The sequence below is a fragment of the Limulus polyphemus genome, unplaced genomic scaffold (genome assembly GCF_000517525.1).
Source record: "Limulus polyphemus unplaced genomic scaffold, Limulus_polyphemus-2.1.2 Scaffold1380, whole genome shotgun sequence".
In the NCBI taxonomy this organism is placed as follows: domain Eukaryota; kingdom Metazoa; phylum Arthropoda; class Merostomata; order Xiphosura; family Limulidae; genus Limulus; species Limulus polyphemus.
The window spans coordinates 38,372-54,946 of record NW_013666990.1 but is presented as its reverse complement, the minus strand read 5'-3'; the positions used below and the strand labels follow the sequence as shown (position 1 = coordinate 54,946).

Genomic DNA, 16,575 nt, shown 5'->3' with positions numbered 1-16,575 from the left:
TAAGACCTTTTGTCCAACCTTGAGATGTTGATTCTTGACTTTCTTGTCATAGAAATGTTTCTGACTGCCTTTAGCTGCATAAAACTCTGTCAAGCAAGTTGACAGGTCTCCTCCAGTCGGTTTCTGAGGTCTAGCACATACTGATACCTGTTCCTTATTTCTAACTCTTCTTCTCCAGTTCATAGTTCTTTCAATATTTGCATCGAACCTCGTACTGTTCATCCGTACAGTAACTCAAAGGGTGAAAATCCTGTACTTGCCTGTGGGACTTCTCAACAAGAAAATAATACTACCTGCAGATACCTCTCCCAGTCATGTGGTCTCTTTTGGCATATCTTCCTTAGCATGCTCTTTAAAACTCCATTTATTCTCTCACAAAGTCCATTACATTTCGGATTGTATGGGGTGGTAAAGAGTTGCCAAGTACTAATGAGTCTGCACACTTCCTGCATCACTTCTGAGGTAAATCGGGTTCCTCTGTCACTTAGAATGTCTCTCAAAAAGCCTACTTCGCAAAGTATCTCCAGATGGGCTTCTGCTACTCTTTCTGTTTCTATCTTTGCTAGTGCTATTGCTTCTGGATAACGTGTTGCATAGTTGACTACTGTAAGCACATACCAGTTGCCTTTATCAGACACAGGCACTAGTGGTCTGATCAAATCCACAGCTACTCTACTGAATGGTTCTTCTATGATTGGCATCTTCTCCAATGGCACCTTGGCTACCTTTTCTTTTGATACTGTTCTTTAGCAGATGTCACATGATCTGAAGAATCTACTCACATCTCCTATGACTCCTGGCCAATGGAAGTTACTATTGATTCTGTCTTTTTTTGTTCATCACTTGAGTTCAGTATTCTGTTGGTACTATGATCTGTTTAACTTCCCCATTATAACTGCTTTGATAGATTTGATATAGAATTCCCTTTCGTTCCTCTATTCTATATGTATTTTTCTCTTTTATTCTGTGCTCGACTTTCACCAGGGCATTTTCCCCATAATTTTATGCAGTGAAGAGTCTTTCTTCTGTGCTTCCTTTACTTCCTGCAAACCTAAGTTTGGGATGTCGCCTTTTGACATTTAGAGGGGGGTTGATGTCTTGTTTCATGCTTTTTTCTGCTTAGTTCCTCCAGGTTTCTACTGCCTGGTATGTTTCCTATTACCAAGTCATGTATTGGTTCTTTGATACACATGGCTTCAAGGTCTCCTACATAATACGGAGTATCCACCTTTATTTTAGCTATGGTGAATTTTGTCACTGTCCCATCAATTAGCATAAACAGCTATACCTTATCTGTCGTCTGATCATTAGATACTAGACTAGTTCTCACTGATGCACTACTGCATCCAGTGTCGCATAGAACCTTTACTTTCTTGTCCCCAACATAGCCTTCAGATACTGGCATATTATGATTTGTAGGCACCTCTTGATATTTGTTGCATGCTCCTATCACTATTGACACTGTTGATCCATTTGCTAATTTGAGCCGACTATTAGTCGTGCACTGATCAATCATTCTCTCTTGTATTGAATGTGAAGAGTAGCCTTGGTTCTCTTTCTTATGGCAGAAACGTCCATAATGCCAGTCATTCTTTTCTTGTTTCTAATCAGCACTGTCTTTGTAAATAGCTCCAGCTGCTATTTGATGGCACTGGACTTGCATTCCTTTGCAATGTGTTCCGTTTTATAACAAACATAGCATCTCTTCTTCCTTCTGTCTATTAACCTCCTTTCACCTTTGGTAAGCTCCTGCTTCTAGTCAGCCATTATTGGTTTCACAATTAAATGCACATTCTTGGACTTGCCAGTTATACTACCTCTATGGACTTTCATATACTATTCTGCCAGCTGGATCATCTCATCTATGTCTTTTGGTGCTCTCTCCTTTAAGAACAGTGACATGTCATTTGAGCACGTGATCATGAACTGTTCTCACACTAATAGGTCTTCCAGTCCCTCAAAACTAATTTCACACTTGGCCATGTCAGTCCATCTGGTGAAATATTGCTGCAGACATGCCACAAACTGAAATACAGTTTCTCCAGTGTTGGGTTTGACTGCTCTGAGCTTCTGATGAAAACCTTCTTCAGTAAGTTCATATCGTTTCAGTAAAGCTACTTTTAATTTATCATAATCTATGGCATCTTCTGACACCATGCCTGCATATACTTGTAGGCTTTTTCCTGTGAGAAGTGGGTTGAGACAGACTGCCCAGTCACCTTTGTTCAGTTCTGACTTTGGGCGAATCTTTCAAATCTGTCCAGGAAAGCATCCATTTTGATGTTTCTCGAATTTCGATAGCTTCGGTCATCTGGCCCTGACTCCATTGTCATTCTAGGGTCCTTCTTCCTTTGGTTGGGCAAGTTTTGCAATCTCAATTTGTGCTCTTATTCTCTCTATTTCTAGTCTCTCCTCTATCTTGTTTTCTTCCCTTTCTTCTTTCTCAATATATCTTTTCTGTTGCCATTCTTCTCTCTCTAGCTCTTGTTGTGGATTGACAAATTCTCATAGTTCACTGTCTATTAACCCAAGTCGTTCTCCAATTTCTATCAATTTATCAAAAGTTTACATAGTTCTATACAATGATTGTAATCTCCACACAACATCCAATACTACTACAGTTGTGCATAGATAGGCCTCCTTGTTTTCTGCTGGCATTCATGTTTTCTTTTACCTCCATTTACCACAGTATGGATCCTGTAGCGGATGCCAATTTGTCAGGTTTTTGTTTTTGTGGATTCTTATACAGTAGGTGTCTGTGACTTGTTGATAGTAAAAGTAACAATGAATATACTGCACTCACTACACTTGTTTCTATATCAACAAATATATTCTGAACTACATACACACAAATACATCAGCATAGACATAAATCTTGCCTTGTCCATAGATTTGCTTCAATCTGCTCTCTTTCTAACACCAGCTGTGGGAGGAGAGCAAGATAAGTAAGTGTGTGTGTGTGTGAAGGAGGAGGTCATGATTTGTTTGTAAGTGCTCACCTCAACTTAACTGAGCAGAATATGATTATAGGTAGTTAATGGGTCAATGCCAGTCCAAAACGAGGCAGTATCGGGCATGTATCTTCCAGTGTCCAGTAGTTGAGGAGGGTTCCATCTGACTTCACCTCATGACCAGGTGGCAGAAGAGAAAAAGTAGCTTCTGTTCCAATAACTCTGGCAGGGCATGTGTGTGCAGACCCAGCACATAACCAACAACAGGCCACCCAGGAACCCAACATCTGGGCAACAATAGGAAGAGGGAATACAAATGTGGTGGTTTAACTCTGGTCCAAACCAGGCGGTGTCAGGAATTTGTCATCCAGTTTGTGGTAGGAAATGTAGAGGACTTGTGTGGGCTAGTCCTATGCCAATCCAACACCAGACCCCCCAGGAACTGACACCCTGATGGTGGTAGGAACTTAGGCCTAACATAAGTTAAAGTTCTATAAAATATGGCCTACATACAAGTGGATTTACACATTTCGTTGTCTATGATTACAATTCGTTTGTATTGTGCTAGAAATGTTATATTTAAAGAAGTACTGTTACGAGAAAGATACTAATTTGGCCGGAAATGTTTTGCGGGTCTCTGCTAGATTTTAATAATCTGTTTCCTTAGTTTTTTTTTATGTCTATTATGGACATAAATCTGTATAATAGCAATACTGTCCTATTTGAAACAGTTTAATTTGATGAAATACGTAGCTGGTGTATGAAGTTCTCTCAGGAAACAATGACAGCCTGTGGACTGGATTCAGGCAGATTGGATGACTATTGCTCCTGATATCATTGCCACAATGTTATCATTGATAGTGGTACTGCGTGTATGATCACTATAATGTATGGTGAACAACATACCACATATTATCTATATGCTTGTAAAATGTACATAGCTACCATATTTATACCCTGTAGCTATATGAGGAGTCTGTAAACACTAGATTGGAGGGAATACTGAACTATACTGAAATGGTGCATGGAGGGGATTTTGTAACCACATGAGTTTTATACATGCAAAGCATGTTGGCTAGTATTTATATCTATATAAACACATGCAGTTTTTTTAAGTTGTAAAGCCATACATATATATATTTAATGCAAATATAAGACAACGTATCATAATATAACAGCATATGTATACAAATAAACATTTTTAATATTTCTTATAGTTGTTATATTCCCACTTCCTCCTCCTCTCACTGGTCATAGTAAAGGCAGTCACAGTTTTGCTGCAGCTGGTCAGATTTCCTCTTAGAGTGACATTCCACACACTCTACAAAGTTTAACATGTGTTAATTAACAGTTATGAATTGATTATATTAATATATAATTATTATAAATATTATTTTGTTACAATTATATTATAGGAATTTGTTGATTGGCAAAATTGCAGAGTGCAAAAGATTCATTATCGTCCATGTATAAGGAGATTCGAAATTATTAAATCTGTAAATGGTCAAACAGCCCTATTTAAATGTTTCTGCACTTCTATGGTATTACAAAAAGTATTTCTTATACCAAAACCGGTTTACATGCTGTAAGAAAACAAAACTTAATTCTCTTACCTTTCAGTTAAAAACATGAGTGGATAGTGTAATGTCACTCTGTAATGTATATAAAACACTGGCAGATCACGAGTGAAGAATGTAGTGTCACTCTGTAATGTATATAAAACACTGGCAGATCATGAATGAAGAATGTAGTGTCACTCTGTAATGTATATAAAACACTGGCAGATCATGAATGAAGAATGTAGTGTTGTTTGTTTGTTTTGAATTTCGCGCAAACTACACGAGGGCTATCTGAGCTAGCCGTCCCTAATTTAGCAGTGTACGACTAGAGGGAAGGCAGCTAGTCATCACCACCCACCGCCAACTCTTGGGCTAATCTTTTACCAACGAATAGTGGGATTGACCGTCACATTATAATGCCCCCACGGTTAAAAGGGCGACCATGTTTGGTGTGAAGGGGGTTCGAACCGCAACCCTCATATTGCGAGTCGAGCGCCCTAACCACCTGGCCATGCCAGGCCCAAATATACTGGGCAGATCACGAGTGAAGAATATAGTGTTACTCTGTAATGTATATAAAACACTGGCATACATACTGATCACGAGTGAATAGTGTAGTGTCAGTCTGTATTATATATAAAACACTGGCATACATACTGATCACGAGTGAATAGTGTAGTGTCAGTCTGTATTATATATAAAACACTGGCATACATACTGATCATGAGTGAATAGTGTGGTGTCACTCTGTAATGTATATAAAACACTGGCAGATCATGAATGAAGAATGTAGTGTTATTCTGTAATGTATATAAAATACTGGCAGATCACGAGTGAATAGTGTAGTGTCAGTCTGTATTATATATAAAACACTGGCATACATACTGATCATGAGTGAATAGTGTGGTGTCACTCTGTAATGTATATAAAACACTGGCAGATCATGAATGAAGAATGTAGTGTTATTCTGTAATGTATATAAAATACTGACAGATCACGAGTGAATAGTGTAGTGTCACTCTGTATTATATCTAAAACACTGGCATACACACAGATCACGATTGAATAGTGTAGTGTCGCTCTGTAATGTATATAAAACACTGGCAGATTACGAGTGAAGAATGTAGTGTCACTCTGTAATGTATATAAAACACCGGCATGCATACAGATCACGAGTGAAGAGTGTAGTGTACTCTGTAATGCATATAAAACACTGGCATGCATACAAATCCCGAATGAAGAGTGTAGTGTACTCTATAATATATATATATATAAAACACTGGCAGATCACAAGTGAAGAGTGTAGTGTTCTCTGTAATGTATATATTGCTTGTTCTGTCACCTAGTGAGTGTCATATATAACGTCTCAGTTACATCTTCAAAATGTCCCCAAGAAAATGTGGTACCTGTGACCACTCAGCAACGTATATGTCACATTATGAAAATAATGTAACACAAGCATCAAATTGTGACCATAGGGTGACATCACATATACATATCATCTTTGGTGAGGTGTTAAACATCAAAAATGACTGAAACAACAAACTATTTATTGTCTGTTTGTTTATTTTTGAATTTCGCACAAAGCTACACGAGGGCTATCTGCGCTAGCCGTCCCTAATTTAGCAGTGTAAGACTAGAGGGAAGGCAGCTAGTCATCACCACCCACTGCCAACTCTTGGGCTACTCTTTTACCAATGAACAGTGGGATTGACCATCACATTATAAAGCCCCCCACAGCTGAAAGGGTGAGCATGTTTGGTGGGATGGGGATTCTAACCCGCGACCCTCAGATTACGATTCGAGTGCCTTAACCACCTGGCCATGCTGGGTCCACTATTTATCAAAAATAATTCAAGCAGCTGCATATTAGGTTTGTAATTATGTGGTTCATAAATTTCAAAAAGCAAACACATTTTCAAAATAAATATGGGTTGAAAAGTTACCTGTTGAACTTCTCTTAGTGATGCTTTGTCTATAACAGGTGGGTTTGTGTTGGGCATGGCACACACCAAGGTGAAGCCACCAGCTAGTGCTGCAGCAGTTCCAGAGGCAAAGTTCTCTTTGTAAGTCGCCCCAGGCTCTCTCAGGTGTACATGAATGTCAATAAGTCCTGGTAAACGAACCAACTGGAGAGATGTTAGACAGTCAATGTGTGTTTTCATTTCAGGAGCACCTCCAATCAAACGAAGAGCCTAGATCAAGAAGGAAACTATAAATGATTAAAAACCTTTTTAAGTTTATACTTCATGCTGTTATAATTCACATTTCATTCTCAGGCAGAATAATTTATTCTTATAAAAATTTAAAGAATTTTGAACTCTATATGACATTTCTTTTCATATGTGTAAAGATTTTTATTTCCCAATCAGTTCTTTGGACAAATAATACTTTTCAAATTACAACAATGACAAAGCTCATTACAAGTCTTATACATTTCAAGCATTTTTTATTTTTGTCCATTACAAATAACTTTAAAACCTGAGAAACCAAAAACTTAAATTTAAAACTAAAATAATATTTTCAGGCATTTGACTGTAATATATGTACAATGTTTGACTTTAATATTCAAATTAATTTTTATTTTTGGTTTCTGTATTTCTTAAAATGTTTTTTTTTTTTGTGTTTCAGTTTTAGCTGTCCCTGAATAATTCTTCATGCAGTCTTCAAGATCAGGATTACATCTCATCATAGGCTAAATCATGAACTGAATTATGATACTCTATGGCAAGTCTGACTTACTATATGAGGAAATTGCTTTAATAATGATCACTCCTACATTCTTCAACATCTCACCTCTACAACTATTCCCCTAGGTAATTTATCTTAATGTAAAACAGGTTATCTTAAAAGGCTTAACTTCTTCTAAGACAGAGTACTTATATCCTACTCTGTTCTGAGTTATTTCTTACTGGTTCTGAACATTTGAAAATTTTCTTCCGAGCTTTCACCTGTGACCAACTGACAATGAACAAGCATATGTATAAATAATATTTTTCTTTCTTGCCTATTCAAAAAATCATAAACTTAAGGATATAACAGTGAAATTGGGAGAAAGGTCAAATATTGTAATAAAGCTGTTGAGAAATTATTTTTAATATAGTTTTCTCTTTTCTAACACTGCATTCATAAACACTTAGAAACCATACAAAACAGCTTTAACCTATGTGGTATTCTTTAGTCTAATAATCTTTTGTAAACTTAAACCAAACAATGAATTTAACCCAAAAATTACTCACTGTTAAACTTATTGTAAGATGGTTGAAATATCTCCCTCTAACAGCTTTAAAAGTTTTAGTTTTAAAAAAAATCAAACTTGATGAATAAATAACAAAACATATAGTCTTTAAAACAACAAAAATTGTAGAAATTTACAAAAATAAAAAAAAAACATTTACTAGATCTGTAAACCTTTATATTTTTATAACATTAAAAACTTTGTAATTTCAATTATGTTTTTAAAACTGCTTTATAATTTATGGTAAACTTCCTTAATATACAATGTATTCACATATTAACAATGATGTGGAAATTCAAGTCAAATTCGTTTCTGACTCAGAATGTTGACACTGCATATATTTATGGAAGCATTTTGGTTTAACATTAAACATGTGACTTGCCTTCCTTAATATACAAGTCTTTCTTATATAAAAAGATTTTCTCGGTTTTTCAGCACCTAGTTCATACCAACTTCAACTAATAGCTTTGACCTAGTTGGTACCATCCTCAACTAATAGATCTCACCTAGTTCATATCATCCTCAACTAATAACTTTGACCTACTTCATACCAACCTCGACTAATAACTTTGACCTAGTTCGTACCAACTTCAACTAACAGCTTTAGCCTAGTTTGTACCAACCTCAACTAATAGATCTCACCTAGTTCATATCATCCTCAACTAATAACTTTGACCTACTTCATACCAACCTCAACTAATAACTCTGACCTAGTTCGTACCAACTTCAACTAACAGCTTTAACCTAGTTTGTACCAACCTCAACTAATAGTTTTTACCAAATTCATACCAACCTCATCTAACAGCTTTGACCAAGTTCATACCAACCTCAACTAATAACTTTCACCTAGTTCATACCAACCTAAACTAATAACTTCGACCTATTTCATGCATAACTCAACTAATAACTTTGACCTAGTTCATACCAACCTCAACTAATAATTTTGCACATTTGATATCTGTAATCAAAGGTACAGCAAATTCCACAGCCATTCTTCTTGTTCGGTACCCATGTGTCACGAAAGATGACACTCTTCGAGCACCTCGACTTCTCATCGGGAGATTAATTACGAGATCAAATTCTTTTTGAGCAAGGAAATCAGCAATACTACGAAGTTCTCCCTGGGTTGGGTCCTCTCCAAGATCAGCAAAAGGCCATTCAACTGCCTCAACCTGTAGAAAAGTTTTAAGTGTACAATTTATTACTTAACAATTGAAGACTACGTAATGATCAGTTGTCACATTATATGGTGAAAAATGGAACTGAACTGACAAATAGAGAAATTCACCTTTTTTTTTTATAAAACTTTGCAATATTAATGATAAAAGTCTTCAGGAAGAAACTCTTAAACAAAATGGAACCCAAAATACCAAAGAATATCAGTTCCCTAACAATTTAATTATAATAAATAAAATGTTTAATTACAGCTAACATTTATTGCTGCTATGAAACAAAATAGATTTTTGACTGGAAGCCATCTCAAAAAGGAAACAGTTTCAACAAAAACAGATGTTTTAAGGTTAATTACTAGGATTCACAGTCAAATGTAATTTAATATTTTTACTCTGTCCAATCTCTTGAAATTTAATGATACAACTTTATTCTGCTAAATGAAATTGGCTTTAGATTGTAATCGCAAAGATATAATGTTTAATTATTAATCATAAAAGGGCAATTCTGACCAGCATACAATTCATCTTCAAAAAATAATCTAATCACTTTGCAAAATTGGAAAGTAAAAAGTTCAAACAAGGCAGAAAAAATTATTATATTATACTTGGAACAGTGTTTTTACCATAATAATAATTTCTCTCTCTCTCTCTCTTTTTTTACTAGCTTCCAAGATCAGACAGACAGATATATATATATATATATATAAAGTCTGCCATATATTCAAAGTTATTTTCAAACTGAAAATGGGTGAAACTGTTTAATATAATCCTTAACTTTATCATCAAAGCTTTATAATAACCACACATACAAATTTAGCAATGCAAAATTGGAAATACATTTTCAGTATAAGAAAATTATAACTTTTGATACAGTACTTACTTCCTCTCACATGATTAGCTAGAATCTCACATTGAGAAGGAGGAGAGACCAATGTGAGGGAACAAAAGAAGTAGCCTCAAAAGCATCGAAGGATACCCCTGACAATGAGATCAAAGATCCAAAGATCAAAAGACGGGAACCACATCACTTCTGAGCAGGTATACTCTTCGCCTATGTGTGGAATGTGCAAAACATAAGGGTGGAAATTGAGAGGTGTACAGTGGCTAGGGCTCGGCGAACTGTACTCGGTAAGTCAATTATATCTAAAACCCTCTCATGGGGTACCAACATCCGTGTGAGGATCATACCATCTTCACCTTAAACCCAAGAATCAGAGATTATGATGCACACTGATTTCTGAGTATGATACAAGGATCATTGCTGATCTATCAATCCAGGAATTGACATCTGGTATCGAAAGGATGTCAATCACATGGATTCAACTCATGTGAGGACTTATGGTGATTGATTCACTCTAATCCAAAACCTCTTAGTAGGGTACTGACATCCATGCGAGGGTAGAATGAGGTCTCCCAATCGATGGGGTGAGCTGCAATTTCAACGGCTCTACTCCAAAGTTTATGTCAATGGTATCAGGAGGCCATGTCATCCAGTAAGGAGACCACTCAACTACCTTCTGTGAGTAAATGGTATCAGGAGGCCACATGATCCAGTTAGGTGATGGCTCGACTCCAATGGTTGTGTAAATGGTATCAGGAGGCCATATCAATCAGAAAGGTGATGTCTCAACTTCTCTGGAGGCCACATCTCATCTACACCAGTAGAACACTACTTCCCTACTCTTGAATAAATTATTCTAGCCCTTTCTTTGTGGAACTCATGCAAGAGGGTTCCTCGATAGTCAGCCACCTAAGTGGCTTGGAACTGGAAAGTGGTAAGGACTCCCATATTCCACTCGATGAAAGAAGGGTAACAATGCGAAGGAGAGTCCAGAAGGATGTCATCACCTAAAATAGTGCAATGAATCACCATGAAACTGTATTTTGAAAACCAGACCAGACTGAGTTGTTCACTCAAGGCTTGGCAGGGATGGAAAAAACAAGGTTCCTGAACATGGTACCCCCTTGTTTGGAGATATAACTGACGACAGTAGAATTATTGGAATGAGCCATAATAACCCACTCTCATAAGAGTGGGAGGAAATGAGTGAGAGTGCAACAAACTACTAAAAGCTCCAAGAGGTTGATATAGTAAGTAGATTCCTCAATGGACCACCAACCCGAAATCTCCCAAGAGTTGAGGGAAATCCCCAACTCACTAAAGAAGCATCTGTGAACAGATTCGAGTCGAGATGAGGCAGAAGAAGAGGAACCCCCACTGTGGTAAGAGCCCTGATGAGCCACCAAACAAGGTCAGTCTTGATCCCTGGGGGAAGGGTAATGGGATGATCCAAGGGATTGCAGAAGTTCCACTGGTCAACAAGCATCCACTGAAGGAAACACGTGTGCTCAACCCAAGGGAATGAGAGCTTCCAGGGAGGCCTTAGTCCCCAAAGAGAGAACCTCTCGAGCAGGAAGAAAAGGTGAATACAGAGCCTGAGTGACTGCTCGTTCCATATCCAGGAGCCGATGTGGAGAAGGCTGGTCCCAACAAAGATGGGAATTGAAAAGGACTGGACAAGATACAATCCAGAGGAGGAGGAAAAAAAACTGGGAAAGAGAACAGGGGAGGAGGGGGACTGGAAATTAATACATAGACCCTCTTATAGAACCCGTAACACACCTGGATCCATCATGAAGGGTTTCCAGATGTCAGAATAGAGTTGTAACCTGTCCATAGAAAGATATCCCATCATTGATAATGATGAGGCTGAGATGAACGTGAACGGGAAGAACAGGTATAAAGAAAAGAACTTTGGAAGTATGGAAAAGGGCAGGGCTGATGGTGTAGAGTGGCTAAAGTGTTGTAGACTGTAATTGGTGGGTCAACTCCAGTCCAAAACCAGGTGGCATTGCAAATGTATCATCCAATCAGCAGTGGAAGGAGGGTCCCAGCCCAATCATGTGAGGACTTAAGATGGCTGGTCCAGCTCCAATCAATACCAGCACACCCAAAAACTGATATCCAGGTGGTGGTAGGAAGGAGGGTTCCCAACTAAAGGGATGAACTGCATGTGGCAGAATCATCCAGTCCATCACCAGGTGGCATATGGAATTGTACACTATCTACACCAGCAATACACCACTACCCTACTCTCAACTGAGTTGTACTGAGCACACTCAGGAGGAAGGAACCAGGAACAAGGAGATGGGCATCAATCCTTTCCTTGCTTTACTTGTGATAGTCCATGAGTTGGTATAGTCTGGGATGGGCATATTTGTGATGTAACATACCATGAGGATGAACATACTAGCAGTCATCTCAATGGTGGGTGTAATAGACCATAAAGGCCGTACAGTGCAGATTTTGGTAACTGGTCTAGCTCCCATCCAAAAGTAGACCACTTGGGAACCAACATCCAAAAAGTGGTAGGATGGGAGTTTCCCAGTCAAATAGTAAACCACAGAGTAGGATCCTATATGAACCATAATGCCACGTAAATAAATAAATAAATAAAAAGAAAACTTACCCACTCAAGGTTGAACTGAAGTATGGCAAAAGGCAGCAGTCGGTATTCAGAGAAGGAGAAAATGGCCGAATGTAAATAATGTGTGAAGAAAGTGTGCAGTGTGGTCCAACTGCCAGCCTGGAAAATCATCTCCAACAGACAGATAGGGTTAGATGACCGATATAGTGGAAAGAACAACCAAATTTTATAGAAAACTGAAGACAAGGAAGAACAAGCCAACCAAAGGAGTTGGCGAATCTAACCAGTAAGGATCACAGGAGAAAGGTCAGGGGTGGAAGAAATATTTCAATGAAAAGGAGGTGGGAAATGGAACTGAGGAATGAAGACGTACAAGCAAATTAACATCAGAGATCACGAAACAGGCAGAGGAGACCATCCAGATCATAACAGGAATACAAAGGAGAAATAAGAACATGAAAGTGATGATTCCCTCACAAGCCACCAAGGTTTTGGGAAGGAAAACACGATGGTAATGGATATGTGATACATCAAAAGCAAACACATCTGATCTACAATCACCACTGGGAAAAAGGAGCAAAACAGGTGGGATAAGCAACAGGTAGTCAAGGATTCAAAAGAAGGCTGGATAAGAGCATGGAGAATGACACTGTAAAACTGTTTTGAGAATTCAAAGAAAAGAAACTTGAGTGGATAAAACAAATTCAATCCACAAATTATCATGAAATAACACAATGTAAAAACAAGTATGTGATTTATCTGAACAAATTAGATGAAATATAAAAAAAGGAAATAGAAATGAGCGAAATTAAAACATATCTGCACTCAAGTGTGCCAAATCAAGAAGTGAAGACAGGGTTCTACAACATAGAGGGAATCAGCTGCACTAGGAGGGTGTGTCACACTCCTATTGGTGGAAATTGTCACATGTTCATTTGCATGGTACAATGCAGCTGTAACACATGCAAACACGTGGAGATGTAAGAGGAAGCACAAGGCTAGTGGCAACTGTAAATTTGCTCTTATTGAGGGTAGTAATTGTTGAGAAAAGCTATTATGTAAGAGAAGGTAATTTATCATATGTTGATCCATCTAGGCTATCCCATCACTCAACTTAAAACGAAAAATAATCACAAAATACAAACATATAAAGTCAGCCCTTATCATTCAAAAATTTATCAAGTCTACCTTTAAACTTACTGCGTTTACCTCTACTGAAGGCAAGCCATTTCAAAAGTCAACTATTCTGTTAGAAAACTAATAGTGCTTTAGCTGAACAAGACTAACCCTGCCCAAATGTATATTTGTGTCCTCTAGTCCTACTTTTCTCACCATTAAGTACAAAAAAAAAAATGATGCATCAACACTATAAATACTCTGAACAATTGTAAACATCTTAATCAGATCCCTAAATTTTTTTTTCTTTTCAAGAGAAAACTATTTCAGATATTTTAGCCTGTCCTTATATGACAACCTTTCCATTCCAGGTATCATCTTAGTAGCCTTCCTCAGAATCTTTTCCAAGAATTCAATGTCTTTCCTAAGGTAAGACACCTGAGTCTGGATAGAATATTCCAAATCTGGCCTAACCAGTGATGTATACAGTGAAATTAGAAGCTATTTAGATACAACCTAAAATCCTATTTACTTTACCACTAATAACAGCACACTGCATGGATGGCTTAAGAGCCTGATCAACCAGAACACCAGGAACTTTTTCTTCCATAACACTGTTAAGGTAATTCCCATCAAAATTATACATATAATCCAAATTATGATAATCAACATCGACTACTTTGCATTTATTATAATTAAAAGCCATCTGTAATTTACTCACCAAATTCTTTTTGTAAGACAGTAACATCTTCCTCACAGTTAGCAACACTCATAACCTCATGACCTTAACATCATCAGCAAATTAAAACAATTTATTGAGCATTCCTTCATCTATGTCATTGATGTAAATCAAAAAGAGTTAAAGGTCCTAAGACTGAGCCCTGAGGGTATCCCAATTGGGACATCAATCCAGTTTAACTGAACAACCCTCTGCTTTCTTCCATCCAGCCACTTTAATATACCATGAGCCAACTTATCCCCATACACCTCTAGATATAGCTTTCTTTAACAAGCCTTGTGGCACCTTGGTGAATGCTTTTTGAAAATCCAGATACAACAAACTCACACTCATACCCTCATCTACATATGTAGTAACCTCTTCAAAGATTGTAAAAAGATTTGTAAGGCAAGATTTTACCCTATTGAAATTGTTAACTGTTCAACAAAATTTTTAACTTTGTTAAATAACTTTGCAAAGCATATTTTATCAATAATAAAGCAAAACACAAACATAATAATATGAAGCATTTATTAAATGTTTCAGAATCTTCAAAATTCCACCTTTAGTAATCTAAATGTACAAAAACAAACACAACAGTAATTACAACAGAAATATGATATAATTTGTAATACATAATAAATAAACAATTAAAATATAAAAACTAGAACAAGAAAAAATGGAAATTATGTAGCACAAATGAAATAGTAGAATTAAAATAGATTTAACTCAAAGGAAAAATTTATATTTTAGAGATGAAAGAAGAGTTCTTATGTATAACATCTCTATTACTAGAAGTTCAGTATCATGTTGAGAGAATTTTAAAATTGGAAAGAGAAAGTAGATGCCCTGTTTCTGTATTGTGTTGGTAGATAGCAGAGTCTGGAGGGTTTGTAACTTTTCTTCCAGTTTTTATAGATATTCACACATGTTCAAATACTCGTACTTTAAGGTGACATTTGTTTTCACCAATATAAGACGCCTTACAGTCTCCACACGTGTATAAGTAAACGAGATGTGAACAATGGGCAGTCGATATATGATCTTTGTAGCAGAAAAACAATTTTTTAGTCTTAAATTACATTTAAAAATAACTTTTAGGTCAATTTGAGGATAGTAAGAGTTACATATTTTTTTCAACTGTTTTGTGATAAGAGAGCTCTGTTCTCCGAGATATGGTAAGCAGGTGTATAAAGGTAATTTGGGTAGAGTAGGTATCCTAGGTGACTTGACAAATATACTAGTAAAGAATGAGTAAGTTATTTTCTCCAACAAATGCACTGGGTAGCCATTTCAAGAAAGACTGCTTTGTATGAAAGACATTTCCTTGTGAAGAGCCAGATAGGAAGAGATAAGGCTATAGGCCTTGTTTAGCAAGAAGAGTTCATGCTTTATTTTTAAATTATCTTTTATCAAACTTTCAAAAACTTCTCTCACCACAGAAGTAAGATTAATAATTCTATAATTACAATAAGAAATGATATAAACATCCTTAAAAAGAGGAGTAATATTAATCTACTTCAAATCCTCTGGACTCTGCACACTGTTCAAGGACTTAGAGAGGGAGTGGCCCTGTCAGAATTTAAAATATATAATTCTTTTTCACCAATTATCAAATTAAAAGGTTTTTACTTATACTTCTTAATAGTATGAATATATACTGTGTTGGGCTTAGGATTCTTCTACAGTAGGTGTCTGTGACTTGTTTGTGATAAAATTCAACAATAAATAAATAGCACTCACTTCACTTGTTTTCAAAATATATTCGGAACAAGTTAAACCTATGTACAACAAAGTCTTTACACTATAGAGATTACAGGCATATAATAAACACTACTTATATATAGTTCTCTTCTTTTTGTCAAAAGTCCACTTAGGCCTACTCAATTATTTTAGAATTTCAGTTGACAAGCCGAACTATCTTCTCTATTACTATCGCACTAGTATTCTGTGTGTGATTCACTTACAATTGTGGCACGAGTTATTTTAATCGTTTTGTCTTCTTTCTCTTAAATATCCTCTGTTCCTTTTGACTAAGTGCACTCAGGCTGATTCAATTACTTTAGAACCACGCTTTGATGGAATAAATTATTTATCTTATCTCCATTTCTACTGTAGTCTTACTTCAACATATTAAACATTAGGCCTATGTCAATTGTCAGGGCAATCACTTCTACAGTAGTTAACTTCACATCAAACTTTTCCTTGGACTGTAACTTTACTCTTTTTTACTATTATCTGTCTGCTTTTAACATCATACATTTATATATATTTATTATTTTTATTATATCAACCTTTCAACCTTGCCTGGCTAACAATACAGAAGTTGCAATGATGCGATACACATGCACTCATGTTACCGTATACAAAAATATAAAACTGACCTTTAGTCT

General features: G+C 36.6%; 1 protein-coding gene across 1 annotated transcript in view; it reads right to left on the bottom strand.

Moving 5' to 3' along the window:
* Positions 1-16,575, bottom strand: part of LOC106463332 (CAD protein-like) — a gene marked incomplete at its 5' end in the record, with an annotated part of 157,695 nt that overhangs the window by 104,637 nt on the left and 36,483 nt on the right. The window contains 2 exons of the mRNA XM_013923351.2: positions 6,457-6,705; positions 8,678-8,920. Of these exons, the coding sequence (XP_013778805.1) occupies positions 6,457-6,705; positions 8,678-8,920 (492 nt within the window). The remainder of the gene's footprint in view (positions 1-6,456; positions 6,706-8,677; positions 8,921-16,575) is intronic.